Below are 14,078 nucleotides of genomic sequence, written 5' to 3'. Positions count from 1 at the left end.
ACCATGAACACACCCCCGTCATGCTTTCCTTCCTCGTTGGTTTCCTGTCTCCTCCCAGAAGAAGGTAAGGTCCATGAGGGGAGAGACTTCTTATTCTCTTCTGAAACCTCAGTCAGTGACTAGAAGCACAAAGGAGGTCTTCAATAATTATATGTTGACCCAGGAATGATGGCTGAAAAAAATCTATGTCAATATTTGGGAGTTTTTTTTTTGTTTTTTTTTTTCATTTATCAATCCTTCCATTACTTTCTTTTAATTCAAACATTCATAGACGAAGAAAGGTTTCCATACTTAATTTTTTAACATAATATACAGAACCACGGTACTATTTAAATTCCAAATAATGGGAGATCACATTCAAATACGCTTGGATTTGATGACTTGCTGTGACAATACAGAGAAATTTCACGGAAAAGGTATTTAGAATTTGTAAGATAGTCAAATATCTTTTTGCTATGTGGGCCAATGCATTAATAGTAACTTGATTAAAAAGGCAGTCTTTTGGACTTCAAATTATTATAAAAGAATATCAAGATTATACAGATATACTTTCTGAATTTCTCAAACTCATTTCATTTTGAAGGCTGAAGGCAAATGTTACATATTAGAACATTCATGAAACCATTTCTCCTTTGCACTTACCTGTAAAAATCAAAAACTAAACCACAATTTCCTAAAGACCTAGCTATTTCTAGAGTACATTAGTGTAATCAGAAGGACTACTAGAACTAAATTATCACTTTTATGTTAACAATTTTCACCACAACATCTTTCCTAATAAAAGGACAAAAAAATTGGGGAATTTAGATTTCCCTTATTGAACTTAACAGAATAGAATCTCATACTTTCTGGCTTTAATAAACTTCAACTCTTTTTTCCAGTGGGAACTATCTACACAGCACAGTGCCACATACAATTAATTATTCCAGTGAGATGTACATTTAGATTCACAATATGATCAACACAATAGTGCCATACAAAGTTTTTCTGCAGGTAAAAACGCTAAGAAAGGCCACAGTGGACAGTGCCAGACACTGTGAAAAACAGTAGATTACAAGGTACCACTGAGGTTCAGAGGAGACCACAAGTTTCAGACTTTTTCAGCAATGGAAAAAGAAAAACATTTAGAGAAACATAAAAATATATCATTCACTGTCAATTATGTAATTTTTCATATACTGTTTCCTTAAACAGGCAAATTAGCTTAACTTAGAGGAAATGTACAAGATCAGAATATGAAAGATTTTTCTTGTTTTCTCATCAAAGGAATGCACTAGGATTAGCACGAGGATCTTTCTGGTTCCTGTATCTGTAGGTCAGCCAAACACCCAGGATCTCTGTAAAACTGAAGAAGAGGCCAATGCCGCCAACAAATCTCAAAACTTCTCCTGCGTATTTTCCTATTATTGGAGCACAGGGTGAGCACTGGTGGCTGCTCTTCACACAGCTAGCCAGACAGGTGTCATTTGGGTTAAAACTTCGGAACCCACAGCAGTTTAAATTTCTCTGGATGTCATTTCGAGCACTTGCTGTATTGTTCCAACCAACTTCCAAAAGCTGACCCTGTTGCTCCTGGTTCAGGGCTAAACAAGCACATGATACGGAAAACTGGACAATAAATACAAGTAAGAGAATAATCATGTAAAAAAAAAGCAACACCTGATGGTGTTTCACGGCTCCGATCAGCCCCACTAATGCAATCAGGAACAAGAAGATGCCCACTGCGATGACCACACCGACCACCCGGAGACTGGAAATCAGCCCGAAGCCGATGCCCCACGCTGCAATTCCAATGAGCAGCAGACTAACCAAGGTGTAGAGTAGGTTGAGCGCGCACAGGCAGTTCTTGGAACACGCGAAGCCCCCGCAAACCATCTTGGAGCCTGAGGTTCCCGGCAACTGCAGGTAAAGTCTGGCTCCGGCGGAGCCTCCAGGCAGCCTCTTTGTCCTTGCCTTCGGGGCCTGGCCGAGGCGACGCAGCAGCGGGGACGCGGTGGGGAGCCCGGGGCTTGGGAAGGGGCTGCAGCGCGCGGCGCGCCCGCGGCGGTTCCTACCCGCTCTAATATTTGGGAGTTTTTTTATACTGGCTTATTTTTTTCCATTTTAGGTTAAACCTGGTTGTTTCCCGTTGATGCAAAATGATTGTTGAAAGGTATGAGGTGCCTTTAATTGCTATGCATGATACATTTCTAAAAATGAAACATTTTCTAAGCCCTATATATCTTCTCAACTCATTCATCTCCTACCAAATGATGTGTCTCGTATGGTGAAACACATCCCTGACAAAGAGACGGGGTGCTGGGAGCAGAGGTGGGCTGGGCAGGTCTGCTAACCCAGCCCCTTGGGAAGACGTCATGCCCATCAGCCCCTAAGGCTGACCAGCGGTTTGGTCTGGGGATGTCCTGCACATCTGTCTACACATCTGGTCCCACCTTCTTATTTTGTAGTTGTTGCTGTTACATTGTTTTCTCTAAATATGAAAGCAACATATGTTCATATAGAAACCAACACATTCTGGCCCATTTCTCCTTGGTCTTTTTTCTAACATCTACCCACATGCATGCCTGTGCACGTATTAAAATTTGAATCGCACTGTATATATAAAGTTCTGCATATTTTCCCCCGTCCTTAAAAACTGACTGTTTTTCGTGGCTCTTTGCTAAGGTTTGTGTTTCAAGTTTTCTGTTAGTGCACGAGGTTCTTCCTGCTCATATCTTTCCCAAAGATTTGGAAGTCATCCTATTTGAAATCGAACAAGAGCTTTCTTTGAAGCTTTAAAAATATGACTTCACATATATTTCCCAGAGTGATTGACAGGTGGCCGGAGCAAAGACCCGTCCGTGTCACGTGCAGCCAGTCTGGTCCTCGGTGAGTTTGCAGTGGTGCTGAAGAAGGCTTAGCCAGTGAAGGGGGCCTCTGGGACACAGGAACAATACAACAGTTTTGTCTCCCTTAGAGGTAGTACTGTTTGATCATCGAATGAAAATAATCCAGAAATGGATACTGAGTACTTAACATATAAATTAATAGGGTGCCATGAGTCGATTTATCTAAGCAGTTTGGTCTTGAATTAACAACTCTATTGTGAGCCTGGGAATTCTGAATAAAAGTTCTTCTTTCTCTTTTTTTTTCTTTTTTTTTTTTCTTTTATGCTGCTCATCAGAAAGCCAAAAGTTGACAAAGCCTCAGCTGACCCCAGTTTTGTGAACAAGCAAACCAACCGCTGTGCTGGGGAAGGTCTATTGTCTGTCCCTCTGTTCACAGCAGATATCAAAATACAAGGTGGGAGATAAGAGGAGGTACTTTTACCAGCATCCTCCACCCGAGAAGGGAGTTTGCAGGAGGCCTGTGCAAATTCTGTCCACAATGGGGTGAGAGAGAGAGAGAGAGAGAGAGAGTAATTTTCTAGGTGTCCTTAAATCCATGGTTTGTTAATTGGAAGAAAGCACACCGGGTTCCCTGAGAGGACCAGGAAAGAAGGACCTCCCTCCCCTGACTCAAGGGGGTCCCATGATTTAGTGAGCAGCTTTCCAGAATGTTCAGCCACTCAGCCAATCTCATCAGGGGGTGCTTGGATTAACAAATGCGAGCATTCTAACATTAGTGGAGGGATTATTACATCGTGTTAAATATTTCATTTATCTGACACCACCCTACTGACTCACAGCTATCATTTATTTATTTACGTATTTATTTTATTTATTTAATTTTTTGCAGTACGCCGGCCTCTCACTGTTGTGGCCTCTCCCGTTGCGGAGCACAGGCTCCGGACGCGCAGGCTCAGCGGCCATGGCTCACAGGCCCAGCCGCTCCGAGGCATTTGGGATCTTCCCGGACCGGGGCACGAACCCGTGTCCCCTACATCGGCAGGCGGACTCTCAACCACTGCGCCACCAGGGAAGCCCACGGCTATCATTTATTAAATCAGCCTCCAGGTAAAACGACTTGATCGTTTTTCACAGGGGGACTCAACTTCCAACGCCCTCTTTCTGCCACACCTGCAAACTTGTGTCTTCCTTTCTGCTTCCGTTTCCAATTCCCCGCAGGTGCACGTGTTTGTGAGGAATCCCGGCTACGTGAGCGGAGCAGATGGACAGGCTGAGGTGTCAAGGGGAGGAGGGGTGCATCAAAAGCCGGTATGGACGGACATCTGGTCAGTCTCGTGGACAGAATCAGGACTCAGGCAAAAGGCTTGGAGATAAGGGGCCACCCCCAGGTCCAGATGCCTGAGCAGACACTGAGCGCACAACTCAGAAGCTTGGAGCTGTTGGAACGTCCCAGTCAGCGCATTCCAGTGGAAAGCAGCCCAGGTCCCTCCAGGTCCTTGGAACAGTCAGTGAGGGACTTCTACACCTCTAGGGTAGGCTACGGTCTGCGGCCCCTATCCAGCAGGAAGAAGTTTCAGAAGCAGAGACCTTCGGCCCCTTACCCCTTAAGAATAAGGATGTAGTCTCTCGGGGGGAATGAGACCAGCTGGGACCTGGGAGCTTTTGCTGCAGTGCTTGCACCTGGACACACCTCTCCTCAAAATACAAGGAATCTAGGGCTTCCCTGGTGGCACAGTGGTTGAGAGTCTGCCTGCCGATGCAGGAGACACGGGTTCGTGCCCCGGTCTGGGAGGATCCCACATGCTGCGGAGGGGCTGGACCCGTGAGCCACAGCCACTGAGCCTGCGCTTCTGGAGCCTGTGCTCCGCAACGGGAGAGGCCACAACAGTGAGAGGCCCACGTACCGGAAAAAAAAAAATCAATTTGCTGTACACCTGAAACTAACACAACATTGTAAATCAACTATACTCCAATATAAAATTAAAAATTAAAAAAACTGACAAGTAAGCCAAATCCAGCTGCCACCTGCTTTTTTTTTTTAATAAAGTTTTACTGGAACATAAAAAATTACTATGTGCTAGCTATTTTAGGAGCAATCATGATCAAAGTATGACTCCAGAACACATGGACCTACACAGTCAGGTGAAATCACTGCTGGTTACCTGTGCCAGGTAGAGAGATCACCTTCAATCCTGCCAGCACCCCAGCAACGATAGGGATTATCATCACCATGTTATAGAGGACACGGTAAGTATCTCTTGTGAGTTCACACAGCCACGGAGCTGCTGACTTAGCACCTAGACTCTGATCATCTCTGACACCAGAGCCTGTGCTTTTTGTCATGGAAAGGGGTCCAACTCACCCTAAATAAAGCTCAATGTATTATCCTTCGTCTGACTCTGAGTCAAAAGGTAGCGTACACCCAGCTAGGACTTCTAAATGAGTAAAAAAATGACCCTCCACCTTCTGTGCTCCTGGGATCTAACGAGAGGTACTTGTATTTCCTTGGCCTTGCTGACACCTGTGGCCTTGGGTTCTTTCGTTGGAATCCTCTCCCATGTTCTGCACTCCTTACACCTCCCCGCACCGGGAAATTGGGTCCATGTTCACTCAGGGAGGCTCCCTTCCAGGTTTTAGTGGACAGGAAAGCATGGTTACAGACCAAAGTATTTCAGCTCAACTGGAAATCTTTGTCATTTTTCAGAGACTTTAGCATCTTGGATAAAGAGCCCCTATCTACCCAGGGAGTCCAGATGGTCACATTCAAGATGCCTGGGGTGTGAGGTGGGTACACCTCTTTCCCTGTCTCAGAGACAGGCCCTGGAGGTCTGAGCTAATGTGAAACTTCTGTAATTATAATTAGATTATTATATCGAAGCATTTTTATTTGTAAAATACAAATGACACTTTCAATCCTGGCCCTGTTCCACCATATCCCCCTTTCCATTCCTCGGAGCTCAAACACAGCCTACAGCAGTATTTAAATGATGATAAGGTCATTTCTGCCTCAGTCCTTTACAGCTGGACACTTTACACCCCTCACCGAGTGGCATTGTTTCTTCAGTTACTACTCCCCCGTGGTTTTCTAAGTGGATTCTTTTGATTAGATGCACCAGGCTAGATTACATTGAGGAATGTAGTGTATCTTACAAGCCAGTTAACTGATCTGCTGCGACCTCAGAATAGAAAGGAGAGAAATAAAGCTGTCCTGTGACTTACATCTCAAAAAAGAATGATCATCTTCCAGTTAAATAAATCTATTTGAAAACAATTTTCAACTATTTAAAAATAGAATAGCCTATCGAAGCTGAATAAAAATAGATATAACAAAATATGAATAGCAGCTACTTCTGGATGGTGGGATTAGTCGTGATATTAACCTCCTTATCGATACTTTTCCATTTCATTTAGTGTCTGCTGTGAGCATATAATGTTGTTATAATCAGAACAAAGGCAATAAACATTTTGTTCAATCTTAATTTCTGAAATGTTACCCAAAACACTCACATTAAAACTGTATGTTATACACTCATAGAGTTACTTGAATGCTAGAGATGTAAACTGACGTTTCCATAAAGTCTGAATTCCAGGTTTTTGTCTCTAGCACATGGCCAAACCCAACTGATTCCATATAAAACAGGTACAAATTCTGGGTATTGTTTTTTTTTTTATTTATTTATATTATTTATTTATTTATTTTTAGCTGTGTTGGGTCTTTGTTGCTGCACACAGTCTTTCTCTAGTTGCGGCAAGCGGAGGCTACTCTTCGTTGGTGCGCAGGCTTCTCATTGCAGTGGTTTCTCTTGTTGTGCAGTAGGGGCTCTAGGCGCATGGGCTTCAGGAGTTGTGGCACGAGGGCTCAGGAGTTGTGGCTTGTGGACTCAAGAGCGCAGGCTCAGTAGTTGTGGCGCACGGGCTTATCTGTTCCTAGGCATATGGGATCTTCCCAGACCAGGGCTCAAACCAGTGTCCCCTGAATTGGCAGGCGGATTCTTAACCACTGCACCACCATGGAACTCCTGGGTGTTGTATTTTATTTTACTTTATTTTATTTTATTTTTTTTGCGGTACGCAGGCCTCTCACTGTTGTGGCCTCTCCCATTGTGGAGCACAGGCTCTGGACGCACAGGCTCAGCAGCCATGGCTCACGGGCCCAGCTGCTCCACGGCATGTGGGATTTTCCCAGACCAGGGCACAAACCCGTGTCCCCTGCATCGGCAGGCAGACTCTCACCCACTGCGCCACCAGGGAAGCCCTAAGGTGTTGTATTTTTAAAAATGTTTTCGATGCTGCAGAGACCTGGAAAGTGGGGATTTAGAGAAAGACAGGAATTACCAAAGCAGGTATTTGCCAAACTAAAGTATTTGCCAAACCTAGATGAACCTGAGCTTACATGTCCATAGCTTTTTAGGGCATAAGGAGAAGGAAACAAAACCAGGGGTCTGTCCAAGGTGAGAAGTCTCCCCCTGCCCCACAAGAGCGCAACTTCAACCAGATTGCCAGCCCTCAACATAAAGGTGAACTGGAAATAAACCCACATTCCTCTCCCCAGGGGACAGCTAGAGAAATGTCCAATTTTAAAGATTTGAGCTGGGTAGAGAAAGAAAATTTCCACCTAGTATTCGTAAGGACAAGCCAGGCCTCAAGCAGGTGAGTCTTATATGGGTAGTCCAAAACTTTAACCCTATACATTAGCTGAAAGCCATCCCTGGTAGGTAAGGCACCCGGGAACCAACAGAAGCAAATGCAGATCCTCTCTGAAAGAATCTCCTTCCCACCTTTAACCTAGTTTTCAAAGGATACTTTCAGTTCCTTCAGATAAAGCTTCATGGTTAAAAATCGTGAAATGTACAGGGAAGCTAGGCCTATGAGCATGAGGCAGAAACAAAATTCAGCAGAACTGGAATAAGATATTAGATGTTGGATTATCAGACAACAGACATTAAAACAAATACATTGGATAAGTTCAATGACATGGAAAGAAAAGGGATCAAAAATAGTAATGAAGAAGAGATTAGAAAGAAAGACCTAGGAGATTGGATTAAGAGCCATGTAGAATGTCTAGAAGTGAAAAATATAAGCACTGAAATTTAAAATTCAGTGAATGCTATTTAACTGACCCAGACTCAGAGGAAGAGAAATTAACAAACGAAAAGATAGACCTGAAGAGATGTTTTAGAATTCAGTCCAGAGAGAAAAAGTGATGAAAGGAGGTTAAGACCCATGATAGAGAGAGAAAGATATAACAAACACTGCGACATGGTCTCTGTGGCAACGGATGGCATGTCAGGAATGGTTTCAGGCAGAAGTGGGCTATGCCAGGTAATTCACACATCGCTGGACAGCGTCCACGAGACCACAAATCTCCTGTCACCCACAGAAGGCACAAAAGGTTCTGGTCACTCAATCAGATGGCATCTTTGGACAAGTGTCCCTCACGGGCACATACCTACGACTGTGCTTGGGCGCTGCTGGGACACCAGAGCCAGAGGCTGTGGACACAGGTGTTTCCTTGTACAGTACAGGGATTAGCCTTGTTGAAATACATGATAAATATAGTGCAGGACAGGCGGCTCTACTTCATGACTTTTGAAATTAGAGGCACATTTCAAAGAGCCTGAGAGGCGAGTGACACTAATCCCCTTCAGCCACTTAACAAGGATGGCCTGGACCACGTCTCACCTGCAGCTCGTGGGGGATAGATGATCCCATGACCACGTCTTGGGAAGTGGAGAGGGGGCTCCCACACAGTCCTGGGATCAGAGAAGCCAGTGGCGGACCCTGTTCCTCCACAAATAATGTTTCGTCCAGCAGAGGGAGATAGCTTCAGAGGACTCTGCATGGAAACCAGAGCCAGAAATGGAACTAGGAACCACTGCAGTGGGTAGGAAATGAAGCTCTACCATATGGAGACTTTAGGACACATGAGGGACGCCTGGGCCTTGGGCTTGAGAGGACTCTGCTGGTGAGACAGGGCAGAATCAGTATCTGAGAGGTGGGCATGGCCCGGGAGGATCCTGCAAGGGACCAACCCGGGGTGCCTGGCAGAGCTGTTGATCTCTTTGTTGTTTGTCTCTCCCATTGAGGGGCTAAACACTGAATAGCGTGCCTGGACTCCCATCTCTTGCAAGGATATCCCAGGGCATGGAAGTTCCCGTGGGATGAGACTAAACTTTGCCAGACATTAAATTTCTTTTCCTTCCGACTTAGAATACATTGTGCAAAAAGCATGCTCTGCGTCAGCAGCCAAAGCAACTCATCTGGGACACGCAAGCCTCATCCATCACGTTCGGCATTTTGATCCACTGTTCCATCTGAGGCTTGAAATGACAGAGCTGCCACCATATGTGAAATCTGCCTTCGCTCTGTTTACTATTCCATTTCATCCTTGATTTCCTCTTGCTTTTCGAGGTATTGAACGCATTGTTGAAGGGCTGAGTTGATGTCTACAATACTCTTTCAACTGTCTTCGATTTTCTCAGCCAAATATTTTAACACAGTTACTGGAACTGAAACCAGGGTGTAAAAATGTTTGCATTCGTTTATTGGAAAAAAATAATCAGTAAAGCCTTACTACAATGTCTTGTGGAGCTTACTACAATGTTTGAGTCAGAAATGATAGACTTTCTAGGCGGACACATTGACATTTGAAGCCCTGAACGATAAAGTTGCTCTGGAGCCCGGGATGCAGGGGGCTTAGCACTGGCCAGCTTTGACTGTGGTTTGGAAGTGTGTCACAGATTGCGTTCCACCTGGGAGACCACGGCTGTCAGCCTCAGCCCAGAGTCAGACAGAGGATGCTTGTGGGGAGAGAGAGGATGGGCCACCGGGGCAAGGACAGAGCCCTTTCTGCAAGCACGCAACCCACGTGAGAATTTCTTCACCGGAAAACACCAGGGAACTCTGGGAACAAGATGCCCACAGGAGCCAAGGTTGCTCTGGAGCCTGGGGTGGGAGGCCCACATCAGAGGCACCTTGACTCCCCAGGGCTGCGAGTTGGAGCATCAACCACTAGGAACTCAAAGATCATCTGTGGGAGAAACGTGACGGTGAGGGAGGGTGGTGATACACACTCCGTGCAGCTAAAGTGCAAAGTCTGTCCTTGGAGGATGTGACCGCAGGCCATCACAGCTCAAAATGAACAGCTTCCTTAGAGGAGCTGGTTTTGGTTCAGGAGGGTCCACTCTAACGGTGACAGCAGGGACAGTGCCGGCGAGCAGGGAGGTGAGGGGGAGGCCTTCCCAGAAGCAGACGAGACTGCCCCCAAGGCTCCTGGCTGGTGGCCGGAGGCACGAGGATGGGCAGGGGTCTGCCCCCCTGGCCAGCGCCCTCGGACCCATTTACCTGCTCAGCACCTGTGCCGGAAGCTTGGACATCCAGCCCCCTCTGGTTTCACTCGCACAGCCCACCCCTCCTTTCTCTTATTGGTTGCAGCTTGGACTCACACTGACTTCTGATCAACCCCACAACAGTCCCTGCCTCGGTGGCGCCCCCTGTTCATGACGGTCCTGACTCTTGACGTTTCCCTAAGGAAGCAGGGATGCGCCCAGCATCCCCGGGAGGTGGGGAGGAGGCATCCACTCGCTCCAGGCTGGCTGCTCCATGACTTGGACACAGTGTTTGCCCCACTTTCCTTACTTATGGAAAATACCTAATTCATAGAGTTGTTGTAGAGATTAATTAAGAGATATAAGTCACTATAGTGTTACCCAGTGGGGATCAGTTCCTAGATGAGGCCTCACCAATACCAATATTGGGGAATTTGGTAGTAATGCCAGGAACTACCGTGCACAAGCTTGAATATTAATCTCTTTCTTAAATACACGTTCAAGTGCACAAACAGGATTTAATCATCAGTAAACTACATAGCTCTCTTTACTTCAGTCTTTTCTCATCAAGCTGAGTTAAGAAATCTTCTGTGTGCTATTAAGGGGAGATATCTAAACAGAAAGGAAGGTGGTCCCCTGTGCCCTCCCTGGGCAGGTCAGGGAAACATACCCAAGAGAAGACAGAACAGTGGAGTCAGACAGACCTGGGGTTGATGCCCTGCCTCTTCCATTGCTAGACTGACAAGTAATTTAAGCTCTCCAAGTCTCAGTTTTCCAACCTGTAAAGTGGGAAGATGATATCTATGTAATAGAGATCTTATAAGAATTAAATAAATCTGACTCAGAGTAAGTACTCAAGGAATGTTATCTATATTTTTTACAATATCACATTAAATAATTATTATTTATTCCACATACTACCAACTAAGAAACATATGTAACTAAACTGCAGCAACTAGGTAATGTCATCCACCAGACACACAGTGAATGAGATGATACTGTGCGCGGTGGCCATTCGGTCCCCAAGGTCATCATTTATTCATTTAACTCATGACTGCGTGATTAATTATGCACCGTTAATGTTAGCGTTAACCTAAATAAGTGATGACCACTCTCCTCTGTTTATTCTTTGCTTCTCAAGTACGATATTTTTAAATGAATGTAACTTTGTTTTGTACCGAAAAGCACTTTTTCATGATGGATACACATACATCATTTTATTTCATCTGGTTGATAAAACAAATTTCAACTAAGGCACGATTTTCAAATTAATGATTTTGAATAATTAGATATGAATGCATTCTGTACAATGCATTAAGTACTTAATGTGGCCCAGAAAGAAAGTTACATGTGGGGCAATGCAGCCGTGAAATAAGGAAAATATACTGCGTGCTGTCATGGGGGGTGGGAGATAGATCCTTACTAGTTGTACGTGTGTATATGTGTGACGACATGCATTTAATTGTATGTACGCAGAGTTACACACACATGCATGTAATTTCAACTGTGGTAGGCGCTAGGAAGGAAAAAAAGTGAAAGGCCAGGGAAAGCTTCTCTGAGAAAGTGCTTTTGATCTGAAACCCGGAGGGCAAGCAGGTGTTAGCCATCAAGGTCATCCCAAGGAGAGGAGAGAGTGTGCTTGAAAGTCCTAAGACAGGACAGTGTTCAGAATCTTCAGGAACTGAAGAGGGCCAGGATGGGCACACATCCTCACTGTTGCGGGAGAGGCCACAACAGTGAGAGGCCCGCGTACGGCAAAAAAAATAAAATAAAATAAAAAGTCCCTCTTGGTGCCTGTGTGAAGTATGGATGAAAAAGGGGCCAAAGGAATGAATATGGAGGCCAGAATGAGGCCCAGTGGTGGCTTGAATAGGACAATAGGAGGATGTGGAAAGAGGATTTTGGAGGCAGAATCTCAGGATTGGGTGAGAGATTAGATGAAGGACTAAGACGGGGAGAAGGCTAAAATGCATCTCAGGTTTCTGGGTGGGTGGAGGTTCCTTTTTTTTTTTTTTTTTTTTCCGGTACGCGGGCCTCTCATAGCTGTGGCCTCTCCCGTTGCGGAGCACAGGCTCCGGACGCGCAGGCTCAGCGGCCATGACTCACGGGCCCAGCCGCTCCGCGGCATGTGGGATCTTCCTGGACCAGGACTCGAACGCGCGTCCCCTGCATCGGCAGGCGGACTCTCAACCACTGCGCCACCAGGGAAGCCCGAGGTTCCATTTATTGAGATGGAGAACAAGGAGAAGACATATCAAGAAATCCATGGACTGGACCATTTGCACATGGGTGAGCCCCCTGTCGCTGAAGAGTGTTTGAGCATAAGTGGTTTTTTTAAAGTGGTTTTTTACATATGGGGGAGAAATTTAGATGAGATGAATTTTAAGATTCATTTGTTCTAATTCTAGAGTTTGCAAGTATTGGTTAGATGGCAGCCTGGTAGTATTAAGAGAAAAAACACAAATGCTTGGCCATCTCTTGACCTATGGAATTGGGTACAAGGTACAGTTTTCTATTACCTTCAATACCAAAATAATTGACACGTCTCTGAGTTATACAATATTGTTATATTATATGAAAATTTGAGTTTTATAGATATGAAATAATGTGGTGACATTAATAACAATGCCTCATTTCTTGCACAAAATTCAAAATAATGTCAATCCTCTACGTTAAAAAACATTAAGAATTTTGCATCAACAGATGAATGGATAAAGAAGATGTGATATGTATACACACACCCCCCCCAAATGGAATATTAGCCATAAAAAGGAATGAAATAATGCATTTTGCAGCAACGTGGATGGACCTAGAGATCATACTAAGTGAAGTAAGTCAGACAGAGACAGATATTATACTATATCACTTATCTGTGTAATCTAAAAGATAATACAAGTGGACTTACTTACAAAACAGAAACAGACTCACAGACATAGAAAACAAACTTATGGTTCCCAAAAGGCAAAGGGTGGGGAGGGATGAACAGATACACACTACTATATATAAAATAGATAAACAACAATGATTTACTGTATAACACCAGGAACTATATTCAATATCCAGTAATAACCTATGATGGAAAAGAATCTGAAAAGAATTCACTTTGCTGTACCCCTGAAACTAACACAATATTGTAAATCAACTATAGTTTAATAAAAGAAAAATCAGGAATTTTAATTTCGAAGGTGACTAATCCTGTGAATTTTGAATTGTGTGTCTGTTACTTTCCTATGGCTGTGTCATTTTAGCAGGTAAACTGAAATACTGATCATTCTTTTCTCAAATGAATGATGAACTACGACAGTTTTGAATTAGGTGATGTATACAGGAAAACATCCTCACTTAGAGTGAGATTCTATCATTCTTCCTATGTAGCAGAATTACAGAATTTAGCTTAGAAATGAGCTTGCCCAGCCCCCATGGATGTAACTTTATAGAATGTGATACAGCCAGTAGAATTAGTGAATCATCCTTTCTTCCAAATATTACACATATTTTCTCAAACGTGTTATTTTAAGTTCCTTCTTCTCTTCCCCTTTGTCTCTCATCTTCCCAAAGTATAGATTTAAAATAAGTTATTAGCAGGTATGTAGACAGTCTTCAAACTGCAGTGGTACATGGGTAGAAAGCAAGTATCAAATAGGAAATTATTCCTTACATTTCTGTTCCCCCAAGGAGGAGGAAAAGCAAGACGTTAAAAGGGCTGTCATCATCAAAACATATGTGGAAAAAATAATTTCCCAGAGAGAAGATAAAATTCTGTGGGCTATCTGGTTTGAGTTGGGAGCGGTTTGAGCTCGGAGCATACAACATGTTCAAAAAGACTTGTGTTTGCAAGATGCAGAGGACAATGAGGTTATGGACCAATATGTGGGTAAAATGAGAGCACGTACATGCCAGTAGGACTTTTTCTTTGTTTTTC

At 44.2% G+C, this 14,078-nt stretch overlaps 1 protein-coding gene across 1 annotated transcript; it reads right to left on the bottom strand.

Moving 5' to 3' along the window:
- Positions 1-837: 837 nt before the first annotated feature.
- Positions 838-2,055, bottom strand: LOC137203468 (tetraspanin-13). The gene has a single exon (XM_067699673.1). The coding sequence runs from the start codon at positions 1,873-1,875 to the stop codon at positions 1,261-1,263; it is 615 nt and encodes a 204-aa protein (XP_067555774.1). The 5' UTR covers positions 1,876-2,055; the 3' UTR covers positions 838-1,260.
- Between the last annotated feature and the right edge of the window lie 12,023 nt (positions 2,056-14,078).

This window comes from Pseudorca crassidens, chromosome 12 (assembly GCF_039906515.1).
Source record: "Pseudorca crassidens isolate mPseCra1 chromosome 12, mPseCra1.hap1, whole genome shotgun sequence".
Taxonomy (NCBI): domain Eukaryota; kingdom Metazoa; phylum Chordata; class Mammalia; order Artiodactyla; family Delphinidae; genus Pseudorca; species Pseudorca crassidens.
Note: the sequence above shows the minus strand (reverse complement) of the source record. Positions and strands in the feature narration are given on the sequence as shown.